General features: G+C 40.5%; 1 protein-coding gene across 12 annotated transcripts in view; it reads left to right on the forward strand.

Moving 5' to 3' along the window:
* LOC148351914 (traf2 and NCK-interacting protein kinase-like) overlaps nt 1–12,323 on the forward strand; it is a 107,432-nt gene that overhangs the window by 45,852 nt on the left and 49,257 nt on the right. For all 12 annotated transcript variants that reach the window (XM_088354696.1, XM_088354704.1, XM_088354699.1 and 9 more), the window contains exons 3-4: nt 11,510–11,566; nt 12,101–12,226. In XM_088354696.1, coding sequence (XP_088210822.1) covers nt 11,510–11,566; nt 12,101–12,226 — 183 coding nt within the window. The remainder of the gene's footprint in view (nt 1–11,509; nt 11,567–12,100; nt 12,227–12,323) is intronic.

Below are 12,323 nucleotides of genomic sequence, written 5' to 3' on the forward strand. Positions count from 1 at the left end.
TCCCCATGGTGTAGTAGCAGGGCACATCGTAAAAGTGAATCATCACACAAACAGTGAAGTTCATCCGCTGCATTGCATATACTCCATGTACACACACACTCGCACACACACTTTGTGTGCTACCACGCTTAATCATTGTGATGCATTCATGTACGTCTATACAGTTGGGAGTACACTGCTAAAAGTGCAGATAAAAATAGTCCAGAATAATAGTTTTTTCTCAGTATTCTTTGGGGTTTTGTTGGGTTTGGAAGATATTACATCGTATTATTTTTTTTCATAATTCTAAATGTATAATTTATAATGGATAATCTTTCGTAAATTCACCATTTTCTTTTGACTCGCAGGGTCTCGTGAAAAAGCGCTGCTTTGCCGTTAAAGCAACCTACATTTGCTTCATCTTTTCACAGCGCTCATTTCCAGGTAGCTTTTTGCTGTCATAATTATTTGTCTGGCAGTGTCTCTTGATTTTATATTATTTGAAAACAGCCACAGTCTCTTGACAAATTAGGCAAACACAGTTGTTTCGGATTTCAGTGATAAATACTCCAATTTCTTTTTGTGCTGGAAGCGGTGGCCCTTACAGTCAACTTTCCTTTTTTTATTTACAGTCGCAATGTCGGAAATAAGGTGGTCAAAAGGCTACTGCCAACTTCTGGTGTAATGGGGAATTTTGTTTTTGTACAAATCTATATCATACTTTTTATAATTTTATGACAGAGGTGGCGGGCCAGTAAAAATGTGATTACTTCCCCGCCTCTGGTCCGGAATTTGGACACGCGTGGTTTAGGGTTGGGATTAGGGTTTAGGGTAAGTGCTAAAAGGGTTAGGGTTATGGTTTATTATTCGGGTTACAGGGCTTTGGGTTGGTTTTAGTTCTAGGGGTTAGGATTAAGGTTTAAAGGTTAGGTGTGAGGGTAAAGTTTAGAAAGTTAAGGGGTTAAGACTAAGGGGTTAGGGATTGAGGGGTTACGATTAGGATAGAATGTTAGGATTAGAGGGTTATGGTTAAGGTACTGAGTAAGGTTTAAAAAGGTTGGGGGGCGGCCAGGCTTAGGGGTTTGGGGTTACTGTTAAGGGTTTAATTTAAGGCTAAGCAAATGTGTAAAGAGCCATAACAGAATAGAAAAACAAAAACGTGTGAAGCTGCCCCCACCTCTAAAAAAAACAAAATTTTATATAAACCTCTTTAAGATAAAAAGGATTCTAAAGTTACTCATTTAATATTATTTCACAACAGCCTTGAAAAACAGTAAGAATATCTGTTTAGTGTTTGGCCTCCAACAGGAACCAGATTTGTGAATATGTGTTTCCCTCCCAATTATTTTCCCGATTCCAAGCATTTTTAAAAAAGCTTCAGGGACACAGATGGCGCTAAAGAGCTGCATGCAGATAAGGGTTTAATAGGTTAAAAGCGTTAGGGTTTAGAGTTAAGATTTAATTGTTAAAATTTAGGGTTAAAGATGTGCTAGAAGGGTTTGTGGGGTTAAGGTTAAGGTTAAGGGGTTGGGTGTTATGGTTAATGGATTAGGTAAGAGGGATAAGGTATCAAGGTTAGGGGTTAGGGTAAGGATTAAGTTAGGGGTTAGGGATAAGATTTTAGAACAGTAAATTACTGTAAAATTCAGACTATAAGGCACACCTGATTATTAGATGCACCCAGTACATTTTTAAAGGAAAAAAAAACAATTTCTACATACATAAGCCACACCTGACTTTAAGCCACATGTACCAGCATTAAAACATGAGACATTTACAAAGAAAGATGGTACATAGAAAGAGTATTAATATATGGTGCCTTAATCCCTTAACGTTCCGCTGGTGGGCCACCAGATTTTTAATAAACAAATACGTGAGTACAGTGGAACTCTCAGTTCGAACAAATCGGAGTCCGACCCAAAATTTCGAGAAATTCTTGCTTCGCTGTTCAGTCAAAAAATCGGAGTTCGAACGCCGGTAATGCGTGAGTGCGTACGCTAGGGTGCCATGCTGAGTGGCGTACGGGTGTAGATCGCTCTTTTCGTGACCAATTGTTATCGCGTGCGGACGTGCTTCGTTTTGCTTTCGCTTTTAATATAGGTGTACTAAGTGTTTTAGCCCTTTTTTTTATTTTTACACGTTCATGTTAGCGTAGTCTTTCATACGGAAGATTACGATAACGCGAACGTACGATTAGCCAGGGTTAGATTTATCTTTACGTTAAACATTCAACGTAAACATTCAGGGTGTTAGAACGGAGCCCGACATTCAGGGTGTTGGAACGGAGCCCCCTTTCCACTGAGCCGCTCACCACTTGTTGTGGAGACCCGGGTGCTAAATGACTTGTAAACGACCTGATTTTTTTATTTTTAAACGTTCATGTTAGCGTAATCTTTCGTACGGAAGATTACGATAACGCGAACGTACGGTTAGCTCTGTATACGTTGAACATTCGAGGTAAACATTCAGGGTGTTGGAACGGATTAAAACGATTTACATTATTTTTAATGGGAAAAATGATTTCGGTGATCGAACAAATTGGTTTTCGAACAGGGTTCTGGAACGGATTATGGTCGAGAACCGAGGTTCCACTGTATATGTAAATGTTCTGCATTTATATAGCACTGAAGACCTCCCAAAGCGCTTAACAATGTCCTTCACACTTACCCATTCACACACCGATAGCAGCGTCAGACAACTACCTGCTTATCAGGGGCATTAGGAATTTCGTGTCTTGCCAAGGACACTTCGACATGTAACACGGAGATGTCGGGAATGAAACCTGCGACCTCTTGATCCCAAAACGAACGCTTTACCTCCTGAGCTACTGCCAACTTATAGTCCGAATTTTACAGTACCTCTTTTTATTCTCTGACTGTGGCGTTATCGACCCTTGTGACCCGGTCACCCCCCCGGCTGATTAGATATCAGCATGCTATCAGTTTGCCGTCTGCTTCACAAGCGCGACCATCCGAGCGAAACACGCATTTCCGATCGGCTTCCTTATCGCGCTAATACACCTGGCCCGCCTGCCGTAGCTTTTGGTAGGTTTGTGATCAACAATAACACCAACGGATTCAAGATTGTTGTGGCTGCCGTGATAAGTTGGCGGCGCTCAAGGGTGGAAGCAGCTGCGTTCGTTTTTGTTTTGCCCGTCTGCACACAAGTAGTCACAATAAGAGACGGACACCTCGCGTCGCATCTGCCCGTCGCGCTTCAAGCCCGAGGCTTTTTCGCGGGAATCCTTGGTCCCGCTCGTGAGCGAGGCATTTTCAAACTGGAAAGCCGGCGATAATGAAAGGCAGAAAGAGAGGTTAAGACTAAGAGGGTTGGATAATGAGAGGGAATCAACAGGAAAAAAAACTGCAGATTTAGGTCAGAGAGTCGCAAACTGGCAGAGGATGGGGATGAGCATCTAAGCCACTTGCCATTATTGATACTGCTTGGTATCCATTTTGCAATATGTGTCTTTATTGTAGACGGCAAAATGTAATTAAATCCAAGAGCTGCTTGTTAAATATATTTTCTTTCCCATTTAGTATAACCAACATTGTGCCAGCTGAAAAAAGGTCACCTGTGATGTTCATTGTAATTTTCTATGAAACTTGATTTTTAACTAGGCTGATCAGTGTCTTTGAATACATGAAAGGCAGACGTTTAAATTTTAGACTGAGCCTCTAATATCATGGAATAAACGTAATAGTAACTCTCCCTGTCTCCCTTTCTCTTTGTCTCCCTGCCTCTCGATCTCTCACTGTCTCACTTTCTTTCCCTCTTCCTCCAATCCCTCTTTCTCTCTGCCTGTATCTCTCCTTCTATCTCTGCCTCTCTCTCGCACGCTTTCTGTCTCGCTTTCTCTGTTTTTTTTCCATCTCTCTTTGTCTTTAGTCTTCATATCCCTCACTCTTGGGCGCTATTGCTCTCTGTTTCTCCCCCTACCTGTCTCTCTCTCTCTCCCTGTCTATTGATAATTCTCCCTGTCTCTGTCTCTCCTTTGATTTTTCTATTTCACTGTCGCTCTCCCTCCCTGTCTTGCTCTTTCTCTCCCTGTCTGTCCGTCTTACTCTTCTTTCTATTTCTCTCTCTATCCTCTTTGACACTGTCTCGCCCTGCCCGTCGCTCTTTCTCCCCTGCAGCTCCCCATTTGCCCATCTTGTGTCTCTTTCTCTCTTTATCTCTGTCTTTTTCTCTCCCATTCTCTCTTTGTCACTGTCTCATTCTGTCTCTTTCCCTCTCTCTATTTCTCTCTCATTTTTTCTCTCTGTGTCTCTATCTGTCCCTGTCTCTTCCTCTCTCTATCTCTGCCTGTCTCCTCACCTTTCTCTTTGTGGTTGTCTCCCTGTCGAGCTTTCTTTATCCCTGTCTCTTTCTCTCCCTCTTGCTCTCTCGCTTTCCTCTCTTTCCGTCTCTATCTTGCTCTCTCCCATCTCCTCTTGCAGTCTCCCCTGTCTGTCTCCCTTCCCCTCTCTATCTTTCCCTCCCTGTTCCTCTTCTTCCCCGTCTTTCTCCCTTTGTTACTGTGTCCCTGTGTTCTTGTGCCTCTGTGTCTGTCTGTCTCTCTTTACTTCTCTCTCTCTTTTTTACACTGTCTCTGTCCATCTGTCGTCTTGATCCCCTAGTCTCTTTCTCTTCCTTTGTGTCTCTCTCTCATTGTTACTCTGTCTGTCTGTGTTTCTCTCCTTTGTTCTTTCACTCTACCTCTTGCTCTTTTACAGTCTGTTTTCGTTCCTCTCCCTCCCTGTCTTTCTCTCTCTCCTGTTTCTCTCTCTTTCTGTCCCTCAATCTCTCTCTGTCTCTTCCCTGCCTGTGTTTTTTCCCATTTCTCTGTTTATCTGTCCCTCTGTCTGTCTTTCTGTCTATCTATCTCTTAGTCACTCTTTCCCTCTAATTTGCTTCCTCTCTCTCCTCATTTGACTTAGCTGCTTCCAATAAAAAGTATTCCTGTTCTTCTACATTAAAACAATGTAAGGACTGTAAAAAACTCTTTAAAAAAACTCTTTAAAAGCAGATTCAGGTGGCGAGTTTGCATGACAGAAGATCATTTGATGCCAGTCCAAATTGAGGTTGTCTGGCCTTGGTGGAGGCCTGCTCCCCGGCGAGTGTCATCCCTGTTCCATCTGGCAACTAGCAACGTGAATTTCAAGCCAGGCAAAGCTGGCAGCAGAACATTTGCATGAAGCTTTTGATTCTGAAGGTCTCAAGGTCACACTGAGGACATGTCCATGTCAGAGATTTGGACGGATGTAAATGCTTTTAGAGTTTTACTTTTCGTAATCCGCAAATCGACACTTTATGAATGCTTTTCAAACTCGTATTGAATTTAATACGTTTTTTTCTGAGAATAGAATAGAATAGAATATACCTTTATTGTCATTGTTACAAAATGGGTTGTACATATTGTGACAACGAAATTGGGCGTGGCACTCCAGTTTCACATTTAACAGTGAGGATAGAAGAAAACAAAGAAGATAAAGGAACAAAGAAGAGAAGGTTATAATTTACACAATATAAAAGAATAAAGAAGATAAGGTTATAATTAAATTAAATAAAAATGTGGGCATGTAGGATGTCACATACAGTTTTGGGATCGTATTAGTGCAATATGCGTTAAGTGCAAAAATAGTCAACATTGTGCAAAAAATAGTCAACATTGTGCAAAGTGAGCATAGGCATGAATACAATTTTACATCTGTATGAGGTAGTGTGCTTGCAAGAGTTTCAGTTTGTTGTGCGGTGTGTGTTAAGGGTGGTAATGGCTCTGGGGAAGAAACTGTCTCCGAGTCTGTTTGTTTTTGTTTTGTGTGACTTGTAGCGCTTGCCGGAAGGCAGCAGGTCAAAGAGGTGGTGGCCAGGGTAAAGAAAAGTACTTGATTACGTTTTCTGCTCTGGTGAGATAGCGAGAGCAGGCAATGTCCTCCAGACTGGGTAGAGAGCAACCAATTATTCTCTGGGCTGTGTTGCATGCCACACAGTATGTTAGAATGCTCTCCACTGTGGCTTTGTAAAAGGACACCAGCAGCTGCTGTTTCAGATGATTTTTCCTGAGCACTCTCAGGAAATGGAGTCGCTGCTGGGCCTTCCCTACCACCGCTCTGGTGTTTGCAGACCGGGAGAAGATTGGTAGTCAAGGCAAATTGTGTTGTTTACAAAGTTGTTCATTTGGTGTTCTGTCAATTGAATTCTCTAGTTCTTTATACACTACTACCAATATTTTAATGTTCTCAACAAAGAATAAATCAGGTGAAATGTGTCTCATTGCTCACAAAAGACCTTATGCTTTGTTTTTTGGGGAAACTGTCGGTTCTGCCAAAAACAGGATCGATCTGGGTAAGGTTCGAGTCAAGTGAGGTCTGGCTGCTAAGAGGCTGCAATTCCTTTTGTCGGCCGCAACAAAGCTATCCCTTGTCCCCTTGGAACTGGGGCATTCTGATCCTAATGAGCAATTCTTGTTGAGATTTTCTTCTCGCAGATTCTTTGAGCGTGAGAAAACGAGAACCATTGAAATCCTGCTAGCTTTAGTTCGACTGTTCTCAATGATTTTTGTCACTTATGTGAAGCTGTTGATGCTTAATCTCTGATTTCATGAAGTTTTCCCATTTAATACTGAAACCAGCCTTGATAAAGAGGATCTTTCCTTAAGATGAAAAATAACTTTATTCGTCCTTTTGTTAAATGTTTTTTAATTGTAAAAATACCAAGGCATTGTTTTAAAAGAGTTTTTAACCGTATTTTAAATGATAAAATTATTTGAAAAAATATTATACTACATTCCAATGTATTAATACATTTCAAAATTACTAAATTAGTTCATGTTTAGTTTTTTTTTTTTACATTATTCAATTTGCCAAGACAATCAATGGTAAGTAGTCGAAAATGTAGAGTATGTAGTGTAAAATTTAATTGAATACAAATAAAATACATTTCTAACTTTTTGTTATGGTTAAAAAAGAAAACAAAACACATGAAATAATTAAAAATCTTTTCTAGTAGAAAGACAATTAATGATGATATAATTGTAATAATAGTCATAATAATAATGATAATTATAATGAATAATAATAATAATAATAATTCATATTAAATGTAATAATTACACTGTCAAATAGGTTAAATATTTCTAAATGTGCACCGTAATATCAAATGTTGTCTTCAAATACAAATATTTACCTGGAGTACCTGCTGAGCAGATTATTTTCGATCATTATAATTTAAATAATTGTCATGAACCGGAACAGGATCAGGACTCCAATATGTGCCGTTTCTCACACAAGCCTTTTATTTTACGTGAAATGAGGAGACATGCACGTTAGGCAGCAGTCTGGCGTGGAATGATAGGAAGCCACAGGCCGACGAGAGATCGATACCAATTGCCCGAGCAGATATCGGACGGATGGGGTTGATACTGGACAGAATGGGACAGACAGGACTGTTATCAAAACAGGATATCGAAATTAAACAGGACAAACTAGACAGGAACGAAACTGGAAACCGATATTAAACAGGACCAAATAAACGGGAACAATTCCATACAGGAAATACCAACAGGAAACAGGACCAAGTCAAAACCCACGTCTTGCGGGGCAGAGGTTCGTTGACGGATTGACAAAGGAAGAGTGAGAGCACTGAGCTTAAATAGACGGAAAGCCAAGCTGTCAATGAGCCGCAGCTGGCGCCACACGGGCGGGGCCAATTGGGCGCCATGGCAACCGTGACAATAATGTATGACAGACGGAAGATAATTTAGCTATAAGAATTTTTCTCTTCTTTTTGGACAATTTCGGGCAGCACATTAGACATTTCCACTCTGCTTCAAAAACACTGCACAAGTGGCTGGGTGCGAAAACACCAGGAGAAATTAACAAAATAGAAATAAAACACTATACAGTCTGAAAAAATTCCGACAGAATAGTGGCACAAGATTGGTTGTTTTATCAACAAAAATCTCATGATGATATTCAGGTGTTGTCCCACTAAGCTCCTGGTCTTCCTTTATATTTTGTTGTTTTTCATGCAATGACGATAGACATTTTTTATGAATGAATGGATTAGTATTTGAACTTTCCAACATGCTGCTCTTTTAACTGGGGCAGCACCCTCCGCTTTGGCGCGTTGTCGCAGTGACCCTTGGGTGGGAGCCCCCAGGGGTCACTTTGGAGTCAAACCCCCACAACGCCATCTGCTTTTGAGCAGTTTTGTCCTTGTTTTGTACATACTGTTCCATTTACAACATTATAAATCAGGACACCCATACACCATTTTTACTTGTCAACAACAAAACTGTCAATTGAGGAATCCCATGATCTCAGTAAAGTGATTTTTAAGAAAAATCTAAAACTCTACTGAAATCACTTGCTATTTCACGCTTCGTGCATTTTTGTATACAATATTTGTATATTGTATATTGTATTCCTTTTGCTTATTATTGTATTGTTCTCAGCAAAGGGATGCTGCTGGAAATGTGAATTTCCCTGCGGGGATGTATAAAGTATCTATCTATCTATTGCGGCCTCGATGCATCCAAGATTGAAAAGAAAAGAAAAACGATCCATTATCCCTTATCATATATTGTTGTGAATGGGGGCAAGCAAAGTACATTTTTCTCGGGCCTAGGTGATATTTTTTGCTGTTCTGTCTAACAAGAGTGAACTGTATTTGTTCGGCCCTTATCCTGATCCCATATTACTGGGAGCGAGGAATGGCAGTGCGCACTTATGTCAGACCCGGCAGCTGTTTTTGCCATTACTCTATTTCCGCCTAAAATACAAAATATACTGAACTCGAGGGGCCGCGATCCATTATCCTCAATACCATATTGCTGTGGCACTGGCATAAGTGCCTTTCCTCAGGATGCGTGCCGCTCTGGCCTTCTTAAAATGAAACGTACGTTTGATTCTCCCATCCATTGCTGAAAGCAGCAGCTAGCAGAATGCTTCTTTTTCGGTTCAAATCCCTGCAACACGCTGTTGTGGCCTATCAAAAATGAACCGCACTTTTTTGGCGGCAATCTATCACAATCTCTATTGCTGAGAGAGAGAATTCTTGTCATATATGGCTGTATTTTTCCCACTCTTTCCGCCTAAAACGAACAGCACCCGTGCAGCTGCATTCCATTATCTCTGACAGCATATTGCTCATTGCAGAGACTGGCAGAGCACATGTTAAAAACGGACAGGCGCTACGTCACAAAATTTTACATATTGTATAAGGCTCTAATTCCCATTAACCACAATAGTTGAGAGATTACCGTAGGGTACTTACTAACTTAGCCCATACAATGGGCAGCGAGGCAGAACTGGAGCACGTGAACGGCCCCTTCTTATTTCAAAAAATTGCTTCTTTTTACCATGTATGGCGTACATGGTAAAAAGAAGCACTTGGTAAGCATCACAGCTTAAAAAACACTCATACAGCAGCTGATGCTTACTGCTAGTCACTCACACACATACATTTTGTGCTAGCAATTTTAAATGTTTTAAAAATTCAAAAGTTATGTCTCCATCTCAACCTGAGTTTACACTATTTGAACAGCGTGTTACGTGAAAAATTAAAGCCCTAATCAGCAAATCAGTATTACAAACACGAATAAAAATAGGGAATTTATGGTTGCAGCATATTTAGCCTCATTAGCTTCATCAGCTTTGACCCCATTCTGCTTCCAGCACACCTCAAGGCGTCTCCCTAACCTCGATGAGGCGTCTCCGATACCCCTGGCCCACTTCGTGCAGTCGTGTTTCCTCCTTGGCTGACCAATCAAATGAATGTCGGACATCCTGTTGACCTAGTAACATAGAGCACAATGTCGAGTCAGTATCAGAGTCAGTTGATAATGTTTTATTTTAGAGAATATAATATTTAAATTTTCTAAATAATATTCTAGAATTTATTTTGTAGGGTTTTAAAAATATTTTATTTATTTTTCAGTTTTCATTTTAGCTGCTTTGTTTTAATTACTCAGAATTCATTTTCTTTTCGAAGAAACATATTTAATCTCCTCTAGATTATCCAAATACCACAGTAAATATTGTGTATTAAAATTATTACCAAAAACGATGACTTAAATGAGATAATTAAAATAAAATGCTCAAATGAACCGCAACTCGTTTAACTTGTAAAAAACAAATTTGGGGTGTTGTTTCAATCATACAAGAAGACAAAAAGAAATGTTTGAGTAATGTTCAAAATGAAGTAAAAAGATAGGCATTTTGGTTTAAAGCTACGACTATAAACAGCTTCAGTATTTAACTGTCTGCGAAGTTGTAATATATGGTAGAAATTGCCCCAATAAGGGCAAATATCTAAGACAGCATTTTAGAACCCCAAATGTGTAACGTGAAGAAAACAAACATTTTTGATGACATCTAGTACCTTTAAAATCTGGCTGGCTCGGGTAGAAGGTTCTTCATGAGTGGAAAAATCAAAATTGATCAAACTTATATGAAATGAAATGAAATGATCTGCATTTATATAGCGCTTTTCAAGTCAATGAAGACTTCCAAAGCGCTTTACATTTCACATTTACCCATTTACCCACACTCACACACCATGCAATGCGCCAACCTGCTTATTGGGGGCATTAGGGGCTCAGTGTCTTACCCAAGGACACTTCGACATGTAACACGGAGGAGCCGGGATTCGAACTACGATCTCTTGATCTCAAGGCTCTACCTCCTGCGCTACTGCCTAATATTGTACATCTGCAAAGGAGATTTCTTAGGATGCCAGTCCCTTATTATGACAATTATTGTGCACGAGTTGTTTTGACTATCACTTGTTTGTCGCTCTAGGCCAATCATGTTGCTGTTGTTCGATTTGCCCACCCCTTATGCTGATATTCTTTTTGTTGCCTTAAAGATTTGATTAATAGTAATGTTCTCCATCCGGGCACCGGTGCTGTGGAATGCTCTCCCCTCTGAGATCCGATCTGCAACCTCAGTGGAAATGTTTAAATCTAAGCTTAAAACACACTTCTACTCCATAGCATATGAATAACCTATACCTTTCGTGGACAATATCTGTGTATTATTTGTGATTGCAACATTCTTTGCTGTCTGGTAAGCCTGAAAGGGGGATGCCACATGTGCGGTCGCTTCTCAAGGTTTCTTCATTTTCCTCATGTTGAGGTTTTTGAGTTTTTCCTTGCCCTCATGTTGGTTCCAGATCAGGGGATGATGTTATAATAGTCTGGAAAAATAGTTTGTGTAACCTGTGCAGCCCTTTGAGACTCTTTGTGATTAAGGGCTATACAAATAAAAATGACTTGACCTGACTCAAGGGAGGGCCATGGAAAGGGAATTGGAGTTCCTTACCTGAAGGCTTCCCTCTATTGGTGTCTCCTCTTTATTTTGAGTGTCTACCAAAGTTCACTATTTAAGACTTACATCTCCTCAATCTAACTAAAATTGTTGGATTTGTTCTCTGTTTTGGTACAAGGAATGAAACTTTACCCTACAGATCATTACCGGGATGTTATCTACAATCTCTCATTTAAGTTTTTCTTTTGAATATTTCAAATGTTTTTCCCCTTTTGCAGGGTCGCCATGTTAAGACTGGGCAGCTGGCAGCCATCAAGGTCATGGACGTTACCGGGGTAAGCGACACGCTCCCCCCAAACTCCCAACACACACACCATCTCACATAAAAAGTCAACTCCCACGATTATACCACCGTGTCATCTAATTAACAGCGATGAGTCAGTGGCAGCGAGGAAAATGAGGACAGGCCTATCGCCATGGTAATATTAGCTGCTGGTATCAGGGCAGCAGTGTGGTCTCAAGCGTGTCTGCAAAGCTGGAGAGTGGGGTTTTTGCTATATTTAGAGAATACGCCCACTACTCAACGCAACAATGAAGTGGTGCAGGAAAGAATTTCCACACAGAGAGACTGTGAGACATAAAGTGGGATGCTTTCCGAACTGTGTACACTTTCAAACAGTGGAAAAGGGTCCAATGGTCACATATGTGAAATAAAACAGCGGGAGTTGACCAATTTGACCCCTTCCAAAATCGATTTATTTCTTTCTTATCAAACCGCTGTTCAACTGTGTGATTTTTGTCATCCCCCAAATATCCAAAGTTATATATTCCTGTGAGTTGATTTGTGCACTCATGTTTGCATGTCCCAGGACGAAGAAGAAGAAATCAAAGCGGAAATCAACATGCTGAAGAAGTACAGCCACCACCGCAACATTGCTACCTACTACGGAGCGTTCATCAAGAAGAACCCTCCAGGAATCGACGATCAGCTATGGGTGCACTGTTTTTACTCAAATGTAGACTGGAAGGGCGAGAGTGAGCCTAGAATAATGATGCGTCATTAGCACAAAATAGCCAGTGGGACAGAAATTG

Source organism: Urocampus carinirostris, chromosome 15 (genome assembly GCF_059441175.1).
Source record: "Urocampus carinirostris isolate Australia breed hairy pipefish chromosome 15, RoL_Ucar_1.0, whole genome shotgun sequence".
NCBI lineage: Eukaryota > Metazoa > Chordata > Actinopteri > Syngnathiformes > Syngnathidae > Urocampus > Urocampus carinirostris.